The 19,266-nt window shown below is 36.8% G+C and overlaps 1 protein-coding gene across 1 annotated transcript in view; it reads left to right on the top strand.

Annotated features, from left to right (window-relative positions):
- The window catches only part of TRHDE (thyrotropin releasing hormone degrading enzyme), a 455,256-nt gene that overhangs the window by 102,736 nt on the left and 333,254 nt on the right, over nt 1–19,266 (top strand). Inside the window, exon 3 of the mRNA XM_044679190.1 lies at nt 12,919–13,045. Coding sequence (XP_044535125.1) covers nt 12,919–13,045 — 127 coding nt within the window. The remainder of the gene's footprint in view (nt 1–12,918; nt 13,046–19,266) is intronic.

Raw genomic sequence — 19,266 nt, 5'->3', positions numbered from 1 at the left:
AACCCCTACCTTCAGAAAGTTTTTTAAACCCCTACCTTGCATCTTAGACTCAATACTGGGTATTGGTTCTAAGGAAGGAGAGGGATAAAGGCTAGGCAATGGGGATTAAGTAACTTGCCCAGGGTCACACAGCTAGGAAGTGTCTGAGGCCAAATTTGAACTTAGAACCTCCTGTCTCTGGGACTGACTCTCAATCCAATGGCCCCCCCCAGCTGGCCCCCCCCCGCCACAGTTTACTTTTTTAATGAGAATAGTCATTAATTCTATCATTGCCTCTCTAACTGGAAACTTTTTGTCTCAATCTAGAAGTCCACCTAATTTGGCAACTTTTTTCTCATCTGAAGTTGAGTGAACATTAATGTGCCTTACAAATGAAGCTAATTAATAGAAGTTATAGAAATATTCCAAGACTACTTAATATGTGACCTCAGATGGATGCTCCCCAAATGGGACTGATTATGGTCCTAGCCTGGCTTACTAGCTTTAAAATGTTATGCTATGTTCTCATGTTTAATACATGAGTGCTGGTTTCTGTTTGGTGTATTTCCTAACAGTAAGCAAAATATCTTACCTTTCAGCATCTTGACTTTTAATTTGTAAATGGGACTGAAAATCACGAGATTTTTCTATCAAGAAGAGAGTTAGAGGTCATGTAATCTAACCCTTTTATTTTATAGAAGAAAAACTGTGGTATAGGAACAGTTAAATGACTTGCCCATGATTAGACAGCTTGGTAGAAGTAGACCAAGAGTAGAACAATCTAGAACAGTTAAATGAATATCCGTGATCAGACAGCTAGTTTGAAGTAGGTTCAGACTCAAAACCAGATCTTCTAACTTCCCTATAGCCTAAGATTTGTTCTAAAAATAACTCAAAATATATCCTTTATTATTCATAAAAATAATGTAAATCTTTTTTTGGAGGTCAGGATCTATGATTTCATTGTATACTTATCCTCAGGTGAGTAAAATTCCTTACCAAAGTAGGTTAGCAACAATGGTGAAATTAATAATCTCAGATAGTTGCCCGGAGCACTGAGAATTTTTAAAAATACAATTTATTGGTACCTTTTGTTATTATATTATTTAGATTTCCCACTATATTTCCCATTATATACATTTCCCTCCCAGAAATCAACCCATACTATTTTGAAAGGCAAAAATACTTTAGCTAAATTAACCAACACATTGAAAAAGTCTATTATTTGAATGTTCAATACCCAGGATTCTCCATCTTTACCTGAAAGGGGAGGCAGGTTTCTTCTCATTTTCTTTTGGGGCCAAGTTTGACCATGAAAATAGCTCAGCCTTGATTTGTTTCTTTTATTTCCATTTACATTGTTGTAATCACCAGGTATGTTGTTTTCCTGGTTTTGCTTACTTCACTTTGCATCAGTCCATATAACCTTTTCTGTGCTTCTCTGGATTCATCATATTCATTTTTTCTAAAATTACAGTCTGTCAAAACAAGACCTAGTGCTGACTATGGCTTAGGTCATGAGTTTCTCGTTGCAAAATTCAGATAAGTAGGAAAAAAGTAAGGATTGCCATCAGATGACATAGGCATAATCTAAATAATATACCTTATGAATATGAGGAAGTGATGAATAGATTTAAGGGATTAAATATGCTAGATAGAGTATCTGAAGAACTATGAATAGAGGGTCAAAATATTGTACAAAAGATAGCAACAATAAAAAATCCCAAAGAAAAAATAGTAAATCAATGTCTGCTGAGGCTTCAGAAATATCTGAGGGAAGAAGGAAAGGGAAAGGAAAAGGAGAAAAGGAAAGATATACCCAACTGAATGCAGATTTCTAAAGAAAAACAAGAGGAGATGAGAAGGGTTTCTTAAATAAGCAATACAAAGAAAACAACAATGGGAAAGCCAAGAGCTCTCTTCAAGAAAATTAGATATCAAAGGAATATTTCATGCAAAAATGGGCATGATAAAACAGAAATGGTAGAGACAACAGAAGCAGAAGAGATTAAGAGCAGCAAGATGATAAAAGAACTATACAAGAAAATCATTAACTTTACAATAACCATGATATTATGGTTATTGATCTAGAGCCAGATATCCTAAAGAAGTCAAGTGTGTCTTAGGAAGCATTGCTAACAATAAGGCTAGTGGAGGTGATGGAATTCTTGCTAAGCTATTTAAAATCCTAAAAGATGCCATTGCTTAAGTGGTCTACTCAGAATGACAGCAAATTTGGAAAACTCAACAATGGTCACTGGATTTGAAAAGTTCAATCTTTGTCCCAATCCTAAAGAAGAGCAATGCCAAAGAATGTTCAAATTGCCAAACAATTATGCTCATTTCAACTGCCACCAAGGTTATGGTTAAGATTCTGCGATATATGAACTGAGAATTATGTGAACCAAGAATTATCAGAAGAACAGACTGGTTTTCAATGAGGTAGAGGAACTAGAGACCAATTTGTCCACATTTGCTGGATTATCAAGAAGGCAAGGGAATTCCTGGAAATAGCTACTTCTGTTTCATTGACTAATCTAAAGTCTTTGATTATGTACAGCAAAATGTGGCAAGTTCCTAAGATATGGCAGTACCAGATCATCTTACTTGTCTCCTGAGGAACCTGTATGTGGACCAATAAGCAACAGTAGAAACCAGACATAAAACAACTGATTAATTTAAGATTGGGAAAGGAGTATGACAAGGCTGTATGTATTATTATTTTATTTAACTTATACGCCGAGTATATATCATGTGAAATACCAGACTGGATAAATCAAAAGCCTGAATTAAGGTTGCCAGGAAAAATATCAACATGTCAGATATTCAGATAATATCATTTTGATGGCAGAAGGTTTAAGAAATCTCTTGATGAGGATGCAAGAGGGGAGTGTAAACACTGGCTTTAAGCTTAGAATTTAAAAAAGAGGAAAAAATTACGATATTGGCAACTGTTCCTAACAGTTCCTGGCAAATGAAGTGAGAAGAAATGGAAGCAGTGTCTGATTTTACATTCTTGGTGTCAAAGATCATTGCAGATGTTGATTCCTTCCATGAAATTAAAATATGCTTGCTCCCTGGAAGGAAAGCTTTGATAAATCTGGACAGCATACTAAAAAGCAGAAACATCACCTTGCTGACAAAGGTCAGTATTGTGAAAGCTATGTTTTTTTTTTTAAAGTAGTGATGTATGGCTGTGATAGTTGGAAAATAAGGAAAGCTAAGTGTTGTGGAATTAACACTTTTAAATTGTGGTGCTGGAGAAGACTTTGGAGAGTCCACTGGACAGCAAGGATATCAAATCAGCCAATACTTAAAGAAATTAGTTCATAATAGTCACTAGATGATCAAATGCTGAAGCTGAAGCTGAAGCTGAAATATTTGGCCACATAAGAAGAAGACAAGACTCATTTGAAAAGACCCTGATAGTGGGAAAGTTTGAAGGGAAAAGCAAAATGGAATTTCAGAGGATGACATGAATAGATAGTTATTTGGAAGGAATGAACAGCTCTGGCTTGCTATAGTCCACGGGGTAACTAAGATTTGGACATGACTAAATGACTGAACAATACAAATGCATTACATCCATACACTTCAGTTTATGTAGAAATTCTTCAATTGATGGTAATCTGTTTTTTATTTATTTTTGTACTCTTAGAAAAAGGGCAACTTCAATTAGTTTGGTTATATGGTGCTCTTTATCATCTTCATCTTCACCTCCATCTCCATCTTCCTCTTCTTTCTCCTCTTTCTACTCTTCCTCCTCCTCCTTCTCCTCTTCCTCTTCCTAGGATTTTACTTAAATTACTGTTTTTTCTTTTATTTAGTTATCTATGTCTTTTTCTTTCATCTAAATAGTAAGTTCCCAAATCCCCTGTCTTTTTATCTCCTCCAACTTCTTTTGTTTATGAGGCTGCACTTTTTCCAAATAGTTGTTTTTTGTTTCTTCATTAATTTTTTTATACGTGTGCTTATTCTGAAACTTTATTAGCTAACATAAGGTTGGTATCTTTATTCTTCAACCTCTGTGTTTCACATAGAGTTAAAGCTTTTAAATAACTGAGTTTGAACTCTCTATTTGAATCCATTTCTATTTCCTTTATAAGTATTGCTTCATTGTTTCATTTTTTCCCATGATGTCTTTCTCTTAGGATTATCCATTTGTGAGGGGAACAATGTGGATAGAAGTAGTGCTCCATTGGTACAAATTATCCTGTATCTTAAATCACACCCTCCAATTTTTGCCCCCTACCCTCCTCATGAATCTTCTTCCCATTAATAGTCTATCTCTCCTCTGAGTCTCCCAATTCTTTTGGGTGCCAGCTGCCTTCTAGGAACTCTCATGTCCCTTTTCTTAGGGAAAGATGTCCAGGAAGGAATGAAAGGTGATTTTCCAATGCACTGATTCTGGCCCCCCTCCAGATTAAACCACAATGAGTTATATGTCTCCAATTACAGGAATATGTCACTTCTCCTATTGGATTGCTCTTCAATGGGACCCCTTTTACTCACTGGATTGAGACAGCTATTTTATACCCACAGTTTAATTTGTTCCCATCTTCTACTTCTCCCAAATACCATCTTCTTTTATTCTCAGACACTGTAGGAATTTTCATTACTTTGCTCTTTACCCATGGACTGAGTAAGGATTTTTCACCCATTCCACTCTGTTCTTTCCCTATTCTTTGCCCATTTATACACCCTCTCACTGTTTGATTTTTTTTTCCACAAAATACAGTGATTTTGTGGTAGGAGAAGAGTAAGGTTTAATCCACAGTGTTTCAGTTTCTGCTTCTCTTTCTATTATTTATTACATCTTTATCCTCTTATGTACTTTAAAAAATCTCCTGATCCATTTCTCCTCAATTAATTTTTGCCTTATTGGTCAATATGTCTGTCTTACTGAAAAAGAAACAAGCTACTAAATATGGTATAATTTATTTCATTATTCTTTCCTTATTAATTGAAATTCACCTTACTTGGGTTTTTGCTGTTTGGGGTATTTGCAATTTGAATATTCTGATCATGTCTGTTTTCATGAGAATGTCCCCAAAGCCTCTCTTTTATTGAATATCCATATTTGTTCATTGATTAGGCTTAGTTAGGTTTTCAGAGTGTGTTATTTTTGCTTGAGTTTAAGCTTCTTTGGTTGGGAGGAAATCATTCAATTTCTTTCCCAGGTTCTAGGGACTGTGCAATAATTTTGTGCTATTTAAATTTCCCTTCCATACAAGGAAACCTCTCTTGTGACTATTTGAAAATGGTTTTCTTTCTTTTTTTTGGCTTTGGAAATTAAAAAATAACCATTGTTTAACATGGAGTTTGAAATATAGAATATTTTTCCTTCCTAAAGGGGATCCATATATTAGTTTGACTGATTCTTTATTCTCTATACTCAGTTCTTCTTAGTTTTATCTTTTTTATTATAGTATTTAGTTTTGATTGATCATTTTTCATTTTCTTTCTGGAGGACCAGTGATCCTTAGATTGTCATTATGCACCTTGCCTTTTTGGTCAACAATTGAACTTCTGGGTCAAATGAGCAACAAGATGCTAAACTAAACATTTTCTCCAGTATTTATCAACCAAAACAAAAAAAAATACTAGAGGTGATGCAGCAGAGGCAAAGAAATTGCAGTTTAATATACAGGACAATAAACTAAGAAACTTATCAAAGTAGTAACCTTATGAATTACACTTGAGAATTCAAATGCTTAAGACACTCGGAACTTCATCTCTACCAGCTTCCATGTTATAGAAGTATGCACATCCATGGGATTGTGTTTTAGGACCCATGCAGGGATTTCCCTCTCACATAGACTCTGTTTATTGTCACAGCAGACATGAACTGAAATAGGAGAGGCAGAGGGCCAGGATTATGCTAAGCTTGAGGCCACTGGTGCCCACTATCTCTATTTTAAAATGGTAACTGAAGTCTCTAAGTGTGATATCCTAGTGAGTCCCCTTTCTTTGTTGCTGTCAGTTCTGGCCACCTGGACATCTCTTTTTCCAGGGGCATTTAGAGCAAGCTAAACTTCTCTGAGGCTTACTTTGTGGATGACTTCTCTTATTGTGAGCTTGTTATCCCATGTTGGTTCTTGACTGACTTTAACTCTGTCTCTGATGAATCCTTACGTTCATTTGGACAGAACTCCCAGTGGACCATTCTTGATCTCAATCAATGGTTGGTAGCCTAGAGATTTACCTGCTAGTACTGTCAAAGTGTCCAGCAGAATCAGTGGCAGAATTTTCCTGGTGTGTATTTCAATGGGCTATTCAGGGCACTTTGCTGTGCAGTGTGTCCTCCGAGGGAAAGTGGCAAGGGGCCAGTTGGACATCTTCCATCTGTCCCAAAGTGACTTTCTCTGTGCAGGGAGTTGAACTACCTCTTGCTGCTGTCTAACCTCAAGCCTCAGGTGAGAAGAAGAGACAAATCTTCCTCTGACCTCTCACCTCCTACCTTCTATCTCCTGCAGAGAGGGTGGCAAGGGGCTGGTCCGAGTTGCCCTGAAATGACAACTTTCATCTCTGCTAGTACAAAGCAACTTTCATCTCTTGCTGCCAGTCCAGTCTCCAAGCTGAGATGTGGAGAACTCTAGTGCAAAGAGGAACAGCCTTCCCTTTGAACTCAGGCCTTGTATCTCTGTTATGCCTGTCCTCTGAGAGAAGAGGAAGAGGAAAATTGTTAGGGAATAGAACTCCATTCTCTTGCTCTGCAGGTCCAACTTTAGGCTTCTGCTGCATCCTATCTTGCTCAATCTCCAGCCAAGTATTGAAATGAGCCTTGCAATCTGACTATCTGACTTGATGTATTTTATCTCCTTCTGTACTTGTCCCTAGCCTGATCTCCAACCTCTTTTGGGAGGAGTGATGCCTTCCACTCATCCATGAATGTTTTCACCCACTTCACATCCTAGTGCTTTTGAATACCTCTAGGTCATCATTCAAAAACTTGTTCTCCTCACTACTAATAAATTCCATATTTCCATCATTTTCACAATTCCCATCCCCAAATTTCTACCCAACACCACCCTGTGGAATGCCTGTTGATAGGCAATAAACTTCCTTTCATATTAAAACTCTTCCTTTCTCACTCTTTCCATCTGTTAGTTATTACTGAAACCTGGCTCTTCCCTCATGACAAAGTCTTTGACCATGCATTACCGGTTGCACTTTCACATTTTCTTCTGCTCACTGGCTGAGATGTGGGAATTGGATTACTCCTTGCTTCCCATCACCACTTCTAGGTTCTCTCCCTACCTCCATGGTTTAGTAAGCTCTTCCCTTTTGAGTTTCAAGATCTTTATATCTTCCACACAATCAATTTCCTGGGAGCTGATGTCTCCAGACACCCTGAACACTTCTCCTTCCTCAATGAGTTCAGTACCTGGCTGACAATTTTTTCTCTCTTCCCCAACTCCTGCACTGCATACTAGGGGGAATTCAACATACTTATTAACTCTCCCTTAAACACCCTGAATACTCAGTTCCTCTACCTTCTCTGTTTTTAGGGGACTTCAACATACACATTAGCTCTTTATCAAACCATCTAACCACTCAGTTACTCAAGCTGCTCACTTCCCATGACCTATTCCTTCGCTCCACTTCTGCCGTACCCAAGATCATATTCCTTGATCTAGCCATTAACCACGAATATACCATCATATTAAAGAACCCCAAATTTCCTCATATCACCATAATATATTGGCTTTTCACCTCTCCCTCATACTTCTCCTACTAGATCCTACTCTTTGTCCACACCATGACTTCTAAACCCTTGACTCCTCCATTCTTTCCCAGGTCATCTACTTTCTTCTTTCTAGGTTTTCAGGATACCATTATTTTATGTTTCTCCTCTTGCTTATCTGACTTTTCCTGTTCAGTCTTTTTTTTTGCTGTATCCTCACTCAGATAATTCTTTCTAATGGTAAATATTCCCTAAGTTTCTGTTCTGGACTTTCTTTTCTTCTCCCTCTATTTCAATTGGTCATATCTAACTCAGTGCAGTGCCATTTTGGGATTTTCTTGGGAAAGATATTGGAGTGGTTTGTCATTTCCTTCTCCAGATCATTTCATATATGAGGAAGCTATGGTAAACAGGGTTAAGTGGCTTGTACACAACTAGTAAGAGTCTGAGGCTGAATTTGAACTCACAAAGATGAATTTTCAGGACTCCAGACTTGGCACTCTATCCATTATGCTACCAAACTGCCCAGGGGCGTATGGAATGTTCAGAGAGCACTAGCACCTCTAGTGTGAGGGCTTGCTGAGCTCTTTTTGGGGCTGCTCCTCTATGTTTGGTGTCCACTTTTCACCAAACTCTCAATTGTTCTTCTAAGAAGCTATAGTAGGTACAGTGGCCATACCCTGATAAAACTGTCTCAGTAATTGGGCTAAACCACATTAAAGGTAATCATAGAACTCAATAGAACTCAATAGTACAATAGAATTCAAACCGGTTGGCAAGTTAGGGCATTGTCTACCACATGCATCTGAAGACTTCCTCCTAGAGAATAGGGAGATGAGAACAATTTAATGACCACAAAGGTGGCTGAAGTAGTCACTACAGATTGCTTAGAACTTCCTCAGAAATTGAAGACACCAAGGTTATCCATTGCACCCTAAGCTATTTCCATTTGGCTTGACTTTTGGATGCCAAAGGACTTCAATGAATCTGGAAGAGAGAGTCTTATGATTTTATGCAACTCTGCCTCACTTAAATATCTTTAGAATGTGGACTCTTCTCTTTTCTGCCACCACTATGATTCAGGCAGTTATTACTTCATGACTAGAAATTTGAAATAGGCTGTTAAAGCATTTATCAGTCTCAAGTTCTCTTCAATCCAATTCTTCCTCAATTCTGCCACAAAAGTGATTTTCCTAAAGCACAAGTTTCATCATGTCACCGTACTCCTCATGAAATTCTGTTGGCTCCTTATCACTTCTGGGATCAAATACAAAATATTCTGTCATTCAGAGCCTTTCATAATCTAGTCTCCTACTGCCTGTCCAGGCTTCTTACACCTCATTCCCTGGCATATACTCTTTGATACAATGACACTGGCCTTCTTGAAGTTTCACCAAAAAGACACTATCTCTTAGCTCCAGGCATTTTCTCTGATTGTTCTCAGGCCCTAGAATGTTCTCTCTCTCCTCTCCTCATCTCTGCCCATTAGCTTACCTGACTTCCTATAAATCCCAAATAAAATTTCATCTTTTACAAGTTGCTTTTCCCGACCCCAAACCCTAAACACAGCTACTGTTCTATATGTAGTAAGTGTTCCCTTTGTACACTTTCTTATGTTGCTTTTGAGAATTGGGAACAAAAAAAATCCAATCAATTTAAGTATTTAGTAACATAAGATATATCTCAGCAAAATAAAACAATAACAAATTTTCTCTATCCCCAAACATTTTTTCCTTTTCATAGCAAGTATGTCTGAAATGACAGATCCAAGTCCTAAAGCTTATTATTACCCATTCATAATTGTTTTACCTTATGTGGGATCCACATTGCTGAGAGGGGTTCAGGATGCAGCTGAACTCTGAGAGAGTGGGCAGTTAGAGGCAGCAATATGGATCCCACACTTACCACTTAACTCTGGTGCCTGTCCTTATTTTATTATTTTCAATTTATCCTGTATGTAGCTTATTTGAACAAATTTGTTTGTTGTCTCCCCCATTAGATTGCAAACTTCTTGAGGACAATGATTGCCTTTTGTCTTTTATTTTCTTATCCCTATGCTTGAGCGTGGTGTTTGGCACAAAGTAGATACTTAATGAACGTCTATTATGTTTTATTATGACTGACTCAGTGATGATCAATATTTCCTTAAGTGGTACACTAGGCAGACTCTACTTAGGTTATCCTGTCTTTTTCTTTGCTGAAGATGCCCTCTTAAGTGTCTGAAGCACGAGCAGAATGTTCCCCTTAATCTTATATTTGCTTTTTTTTCATTTGATGGATAATTTGAGGAAATGATCTCCTTGAAAGCCAAAGAAGACTTTACAGTGGGGAAAGGGAGAGTTGACTCAAACCACATGGGAGAATTTGGGGATAGGGTTTGAGGGTGTGTGATGTTGGCCCCAAAATCTTTATATACTTTGTCTCTGGGTAAAAATTAGGTGTTGGCAATTGAGTCCCTGGAGAAGTTTGAGTATAATCATATTCTGGACCAACAGGTGTGGTTTTGTTTATCTTTAATTTGATGGTCTTGAGATGGGCAAGTGGTAACCAGGGGACCAGGGAATGTAAGATGGGGAAAAGCCTGAGGGGAGGAAGGATAACATCTTAGGCTGAGATGAGTTGAAAACAGAAATTATGAACTCTTAACTTCTTTCTGATATTATTTTTAAATTAAGTTTATTTATTTGTTTGTTACATTAAAGTCTCCTGGTGTCTCCCTATTTTCCTCCCTTCCTTACACTAGAGAAGGCATCATTTGACAAAAAAATATATGAATATATAAAATTATGTCTTGCTAGTTTCTATTTCTCTGGAAGTGGGCAGACACAAATTATTCTTCAAATAACATATCTGTTGCAGTATATAATGTTCTCTTTCTGCTTGTTTTGCTCTTCATAATTTAGTGTTTTCCGTGTTTTTACAAGTTAACCTCCTCGTCATTTCTTAAGCTGCAGTAGTATTCCATAACAATCACATGCCACAACATGCTTAGCCATTCCCCAAATGATGAGCATTTCCTCAATTTCCAGTTCTTTGCCACCACAAAGGGAGCTGCTATAAATGTTTCAGAACATAATTCCTTTTCTTTTTACCTAATCACCTTAGGAAATAAAACTAATAGTGGATCAAAGCATATACCAAGTTGTATATTCCAGATTGTTCTTTAAATGGCTGCATCTGTTTACTATTCCAACAACACTGTCTACCTTTTCCTATATGTCTTCAACATTTGTCATCTTACCCTTTTATCATTTTAGCTAATCTGATAGATGTGAGATGATTTATCAGAGCTGTTTTGATTCGTATTTGTTTTTTTGTTCCTGATTGCTGTCCTATTGGCATTATTTTTCTTTGGCCCCAAGTGACTTTCTGACTGGCTTATAATTTAGGAAAAAAAAACCCATGACTTCTGATTTTTGTGTCTTGGTTATAGTTTTGGGCTATGCCAGCTTTTTCCATTTTTTCTTTTGTTGGGATTTGGCAAGAGTTGTACTGATATATGTTTAACAAGTGGTTCTCTGGGGGAAACTATAGGCATGATGCTATTTTAAGTTTAATATGTATTATTTACCTTTTCCCCTCTTTCTTTTGTCTAAACAATTAATAAAGTAATAACTCAAACCCTAATTTTTAACTTTACCAGTTTCTAATATAAATGCTTCTACTGGAAATTTTAAAATGGGCTTTAAGTGAGCCAGAATAAAGCAACTCCAAAATATTGCTGGATTTTGCCCTATCTATTATTGTGCTTGGTTTCTTCCCACTTCTCCAGCCCTCCACCCCACCCTGCAATACTTGAAACTGAGATCTGGTTTATTACTATTATTAGAAATGAAATATTATTCCAATTTCTCCAGTAATTGCAACAGACCTGAGACCAAGTGGTAGAATGTCTTAGGGAATATTTGTTTGCCTAGACCTTGTTGATTAGGCAGCAGGTCATGAATGATCTTAAGCCTATTTTTAGCTCATCCCCAGAATGGAGTAGGCTCACTCGCTTTTGGAGAATCTTCTATAGATATTATCAAGAAGGGTTGGCTTCTTAGCATCTAGTAACTGTTTATTTCCACAGAAGAGTGTAGGCATTTTTGACCTGAGAATGTAGAGAGCTGCACCTGCATATACTTGCTAAGTATCTTTATTTCACAAAACTATTTTTGGAAAAAAAAATATTTCTCCGGTTTATTTTCTCTAGATTGTAAACTTACACCTGAGGCCAACATACACCTGGCCATGTCTTCTTATTCTGAACTTTTTGACTTATTGGCCAAAACTTACTGGGTGGTGATATGAACATTGGGGAGTGTGTATATGAAAAATCGTTTAAGTTCCTGCATATTCTGTGTCAGGATGAATGTGTGTGTGTGTGTGTGTGTGTGTGTGTGTGTGTGTGTGTTTGTGAGAACTCACCATGCTATTTAAAGTTTTTTAAAATAAAATAATTAATTTGATTTGAATCTTTTTCCTTTTCCTCAATTGTTAACCACTTTTTGTCGATTTCTCTGTGACTTTTTTTAGGCCCTTTCTTACGAGGTAATATATAGCACTTGATTTAAGACGAGTATTAAATAGCCAGATTGTGTTAGAAATATGGATTACTTCACCTTATTTGTCCCCTTTGGTTTCCTAGGCCTGGAGCCTTTATGGATCGGCTTCAAGAATGTTAATTGCTTATGTCCATGAAGGAATTTACAAATGGTTGCCTTTCAACCTCAGCTTACCCATGGAGGATAATGACAGTTGGTACTGAAGAAAAGAGGGAAATGTGAATTATATTTTTCACTCAATGTAGTAATGCTCTTGAAGCTCGATAAAATGTTTCTTTAACAAACCATGAACTCCCTCTCCTCCTGAGCCACAGTATCCTGCCTACATTAAGAGTAGGCAAAGAGACCCATTATCCTAATCCACTGTACCATCATATCTCTAGGAAACACATGTGAGTGATTGCTTTTCAATATTGATTTTGATGCCAGGTGTATAAATCTTCCATTTGACAAGCAAGCTAGCAAGAAAAAAAAAACAGGGAAATTGTGCTTTTCTTAACTTTGTTGCCTTAATTGTTTAAGTTTTGTCCCTTCAGCCACAGCTTGCTTTGATATATGAACAGGAACCCTCTTCTGGCTTTTAGAACATAAAAAAGTGATTTGTGTTGGCTCATCTTTGCAATAAAGGCAGAAGGCTGATACCCGGAGGCTGATGTAACCTTTTCTTTCTTTCTTTTTTTCTTTTTCCTACTTGTTTTTAATCAGGTACGATTATATGCAAGACCTGATGCAGTCAGAAGAGGATCTGGGGATTATGCTCTCCATATAACAAAGAGATTGATAGAGTTTTATGAAGACTACTTCAAAGTGCCCTATTCACTACCAAAACTAGGTAAGACTTTTCTTCAGTTTTTCATTATGCCAGAGGTATTTCGAAGTTGAATCTGTGCTTTTGTGTTGGTCTAAAAAATTTTTTAATGAAATTTACAAACAACAAATATGATCTATATAAAAAGTACAGAAAATGAGGATTTCAAATGAAACTATGAATCAGCTTTATTGCAACTCATTTGAAAATGTATCTCTCACATATATATATATATATATGGCATGGGACATTGTACCCCCAAATTATAGAAGTTTTTCAGGCCAAACTATAAGCAGGAAAATTCCTTTGCTTCCTTGCATTCTTTTGACTACTAACCCTAAAGCATCAATGAACTCCTGATAAAATCCTGTGACATCAAAGGGAAAGTCTCTTGAGAGAATTATCCTCCTTGGATTCTCCCCTTTTTGAGATGGATACAGAGATACACCTCCAGGTTATGCTTTGATACCTTTAGGTAGTATCTAAGACATCTGTTTGTCTCCTAAACTGTGAGGGTCACCCATATGTCTTCAGAACATAAGACAAGGCCACCCCACCCACCCACCACTGGTGCCTAAGTTCATACCCTCCTCAAGTCAGGCATCATCTCTTTCAAAGAGTAGAAAGACCTCAGAATTGATCTCCTCTAGGAGATGGCTTTCCATCAATGCTGTCCTCCCAGCTGAATTCAACATTGCCTTCTATTTTTTATTTGAAATTTTTATTTAATTAATTAATTAAAAATATTTTTCCATGGTTCATGTTCTTTCCCTCTCCTCCCACCTTTCTCCCTGTAGCTAATGAGCAATTCCACTGGGTTTTACTTGTGCCATTGATCAAGACCTATTTCCATATTATTAATATTTGCATTAGGATGATCACTTAGAGTCTACATCCCCAACCATATCCCCATCAACCCATGTGATCAGGCAGTTGTTTTTATTCTGTGTTTCTACTCCCACAGTTCTTTCCCTGGAGGTGAATAACATTCTTTCTCATAAGTCACTCAGAATTATCCTAGGTCACTGCATTGCTGCTAGTAGAGAAGTCCATTACATTCGATTATGCCACAGTTCAACATTGCCTTCTAGATGAATAAATCTTTCTTTTTATTTTTAATCTAAGTTTTGGAGTCATGCAAAGGGTGCCCATCATGAACCCAAGGGGTTGGTTCACCTCAACACCCCCCACAACACATATATATATATTTGTATATATTTATATTTTATGCACATATATATCTATACATATACACACTATTTCTTATGGCACAATAATATTCCATTATACCAATGTCTTACTTTGCTTCGTGTGTCCTCAGTTAATGGCTATGCCCTATCTAGTTTCTAGAACTTTGCTGCTATAAAAGTGCTGCTATAAATATAGTTTATACATCTATATTTTCCTTCTTTTTTGATCTTTTTTTAGGATATAAACTTAGTGGGATATCTTTGGTCCACAGTTCATTGCATTTTGTGTATAGTTCTAAATTGCTTTGCAGAATGATTATATCAATTCATGGCTCTACCAATTGTGAATTAGTGTACTTACTCTTCAATAATTGTTACTTTCCTTTGGAAATCTACTTGGTATAAGATGGGGGGAAACTTGTTTTTAATTTGAATTTATCTTTTTAGTGATTTGTATATTTTTATATGATTATTGATAGCTTGAATGTCTTCCTTTGAGAACTACCTGTTAAAAGTCATCAATCATATATCTATTAGGAAATAATTCTTGTTTTTACGTATTTCACTAAGTTCTTTATATATCTGATAAGTATATATAAGTATATCTATCTTGGGAAATATATATATATATATACATATATAGAAACTAAGATCTTAAATATCTTTGTATCAGAAATTTGTCATAGAAACCTGCTGCAAATATTTTTCCTAACTATTTTTTTCCTAATGTGAATTGTATTGATATTGTTTATGTATAATCTTTACATACTTTATTATCTCTTTTTTATTTCCCTTGATCCTATCTACCCCTTGCTTTGTGAAGAATTCTTCCTCTATCCATAGTTATGAAATATATCTCCCTGCTTATCTAATTTGTCTGTGATATGAACCTTTATGTAGGTCATGAATCCATTTGGAGCTTATTTTGTGGTAAACAGTAATTTCCTGGTCCAAATCTAAGTTGCTTTAGAAAGCTTCTCAATTTTCCTTGCAATTTTTCTTGAATAACCAATTTTTAGACCAGTATATTGTATTATAGATTTATTGAGTATAGTGCTATGCTACTATGTTCATTTACTTCTTTTATCAGTTCCACTGATCAGTATGTCAAAAAGGAAATATAAGATCAAAGAGAAAAAGGAAAAAGAAGAGGGAAATAAGCATAACTTCAAAAATATCTGAAAATATGTGCAATGTGCCATATTAGACCTCCCAAGTCTGCAAAGGTGTGGAGTGGACATGTCTTCTCATGTCTTTTCTTGGAGCCATGCTTATTCTTTGTGATTTTCCAAATATTCATATATTTTAGTGGTTGTTCTTTCCACTTACCTTGTTTTTCCACTGGATTTTATTATTTTTCCCAATTCTGTAAAATAACTTTTTTAGGTTGACTTGGCATTGAGTATATAAACTAATTAAAAAGTTTATTATGATGATGATTTGTCTATTAGCAATTAATCTTTCTCTCCAGTCATACATGTTCATCATTCTTTTGTTTTGGGTTTTTGTTGTAAATACAAGTATTGTATATATCTTGGTTATTCTATTTACTTGGTTATTCTATTTACTCCCAACCTCAAAAAATTTTTTGTCCTAGGATTGAGCTTTGCATCAGGTGCTTGTAGAGGGTTGTCAGGCATTGTTTGCTCCTTCTCTTCTTTTCTGATGTTTTTACCACTTGCTTTGCTTCACCTCCTACCTCCTCAGGTAATTGTGCTAGAGGACTAGCAGTCTTCAGAATGCTGAGTCCCTTTGTGGAGGGCTCTTGGTTAGAGCATAATGAGGGCTTTAGGTATCCCTGGAATATCCCTGCTTAGAGTGCTGCCAATTCAAATCAAGCTGTCAGCAAGAATTTATCAAGTACTTAGTACGTGGGCTGTGCTAAGTATATTTAAAGAAAGTAAAACAAACAAATAATACTTAGTCTCAAATAGAAGCTCATGATCTAATGATCTCTTCCTGCATGTCCCTGTTCAGACTATTGGTCCATTTTCCTGGCCTCACAATGACTTCCCTAATGCAACTCTTTTTAATTTCTATAGACTTCTGAAGGCTTTCCTTTATTGTAATCCTGACCTGAAAAGGAGTGTATTCTTCTTTGTTGTTGTTGTTTTTTTATCTATCATTATTGAATGGGGAATACTTTTGTATTTTGGCTGCAATATATGTGAGAGATCTGATTTCTCTGTGACCAATCACATTGCCATCTTAAATGAGGAGTTTTGGAGCCTGGTTTCGTAGAATAAATGGTTGCTTGGTTGGTTGTTGTCCTTCATACCAGCAGGACCAAAATGACATCACTGGTGATGTCTTTTGATTCAGTGTGAGTTGTGAAGTTAGCTGTCCAAGGTCACTCTTTCTTCCAGGGTCATTGAATTCCAGTGGCAAAATAAAGTCAAGGCAACTGGTAATGGCTCAGGATGAAGTAGATGACCTTGGCTTCTTTGATGTCTAACCAAGCTCTAATCACTCTACAGCACCTGCTTCTACCACCTTCATGGCCATTGGATCAAATTGTTCTCATCTGTCCCTTCTGCCAGGGAAGTCTTCACCTGCCTGAGGTAGATACTTCCCAACCCCAACTTAATGATGGGTTTGAGGCCAGTCATTTACCCTCAGCCTTGGTTTAGCCTGACTGCCGCTGGTTACCAAGAGTGTGGCTGCTGTGCATACTACAGCTTCTTGGACCCACAGGTGAGAGCTAGGGAGCAGGTGGATGCCAAAGGAGGCAAGCAGCCCCAAAAAGGGCCCAGCAAGCCCTCATGCCAGATACTACTCTTCCCTGAACACTCTATATGATGCACAATGTTGCTGTTTAGTTGTGTCCAATTCTTTGTGATCTTATTTTGTTTTTTCTTTTCCAGCTTATTTTACAAATGAGGAAACTGAGGCAAACAGAATTAAGTGCCGCTTAGCTGCTTTGCAGAATAGATAAGAAATATACACACATGTATATACACATATGTTTATATGTAAGTATATATGTGTATATACTCATATTCTCCTACATATTATATTATATATAATACATACATATATACATACACATATATCCCAGATCTATGATTTCATTGATTTGGAGACTCCCAATGAAGATTTCCTTCTCCAGCTGCAACTCTGAGGGTCTTCCAGAATTTGTTGCCTTAGAATTGCTGGGGGGAGATTCTGGAGTTAGACAGATCACATATGTTGTATGTAACAGAGGCAGAACTCAAATACAGGACGTCCTGTTTTCCCATCAAGTTCTTTGTGTGTGAGCTATATCTCAATGCCTCTCTATCTTTCAGTGAGTCCATATCATAAGACGAAGAAGACAGTGCCATGGAGCAGCAAGATTATTGGGTTGTGAGTCACAGGACTCAGATAGAAATTCTAGATCTTCCCTACTTATGAGATCTTATGCTTTAGTTCCTTTATCTATAAAATGAGGAGATTGGCCTGGAACATTTCTGAGGTCCTTCCCAGATAAATTGGTAATCTGATCATCAGGGGCTGTTTTCAGAAACCTAGAATTGAAAATTTCACTTCATCCAAAGTGATGAAGGAAATTATCTTGATTTGTTAGAGCCCTGCCTTCTCCATAGAAATAAGAAAGGCATCCATCTATGTGGGTGTAGGATCCCCAAAGAGAAAGGTCTCCTTGATTAGTTTCTGCTTTCCTGCTGCTCAGCATGTTGGCCCCTCAATTTCCTTAACAATCCCTCGGGCTGTTTTTGTTCAGTCATGTATATTTTGATTGCTCAGCTACAGAAGGGATCAGAATTTCTTTAAAATGTGAGAAAATGGAAACTTTGCAATATTTAAGGAGATTATATTTGCTACCTTGAATCTTTTGAGTCCCTTAATGGGACTTAATAAACCAAGTTATTCTAATGTTAACTGAATGTGTTTCTGCTTTTGACTGCAGATATCCTTTCTACCTCTTGTACATCCTGAAGTTAATTTTCTCCCCACTTCTATTCCACATTGGAATATGGCAGCAATAGCTTCCCCTCCCTCTTTTCCCTATTACTCCTCTAATTCCCTAAAGCATATTTGATCAAGAAGAAGAAAAAAAAACATATTGCTCCCCAGTTAGAATAAAGTACTGACTTGATCAGAAATTTTAGGAGTCTGAAACCCATTTTTTTCTCCCTAGTGTATTGGATCTATTTCATTAAAGTACAGCCTGCTGGGTAGCTTTAATAGTCTTATAATGAACAGTTCACAAACTAGATAAAATAATTGATATTTTTATAACTCTGTGTTACATACTTTTAAAATTAAAGACAGAGTTGGATTCTTGGATCTGTTTGGGAAGATGAATCATTGACATTGACTGATAAAAGGTTAGATGAAATCAGGCATCTTTGTTTTTATTTTAAAAACAATCTCAGTAGCTAAAATATACTTTACTGTTAAAGTTTGGGTCATTGGCATCACCCCTGCCCTGCATACACCTGGGGCAGCAATACGTGACCTCAATTCTTTGCATGGGAAGTGAGACTGTTCTTTACCCCAGGTAAAACTGACTGGGAATTTCCCAGCATGACCCACAAATGCATGACTCCTGAATGCTTCTGTGGCAAGTTCAGTGCTCACTAGGGCCAAGTGAGTAAAAGGCAATAAAATGCAGATCTTTCCTCTGTCCCCTTTAGACTAATCGTTAGTATTAAAACCCAGTCCCTAACTTCAAGGGGTTCCATGTAACTGCCTATTTGTAGCCAGGAAGCATTTCTTTGTTTCACTCACAATTGAACCGTACATCCTTTCATCTTAAAGGCTTTGTTCACTGTTACTTGTTAAAACCACCTTACAGTCTATATAACTGAGTGATTCATCTTTCTGTAGCACACTGTGTTGTATGCATCTAAGGAAGCTAATTTCGCTATCCTACTTGTTACCTTTCTCTTGAGACATTTTTGCCCATGTACTAATGTGTTAGAGATGCATGCTTTTTAAACACCTCCTGCATCATAATCCCTATGGCATGATATCAAGGTTTGGCCATGCCTCCTAATATTCACTACGAAGTGTGTTTCAGTAAAGTAATTGCTACAGATGCCAACCCAGTCT

Source organism: Gracilinanus agilis, chromosome 5, assembly GCF_016433145.1.
Source record: "Gracilinanus agilis isolate LMUSP501 chromosome 5, AgileGrace, whole genome shotgun sequence".
NCBI classification, from domain to species: domain Eukaryota; kingdom Metazoa; phylum Chordata; class Mammalia; order Didelphimorphia; family Didelphidae; genus Gracilinanus; species Gracilinanus agilis.
The sequence above is the reverse complement of the archived record's forward strand: the minus strand, read 5'-3'. Positions and strand labels throughout refer to the sequence as shown.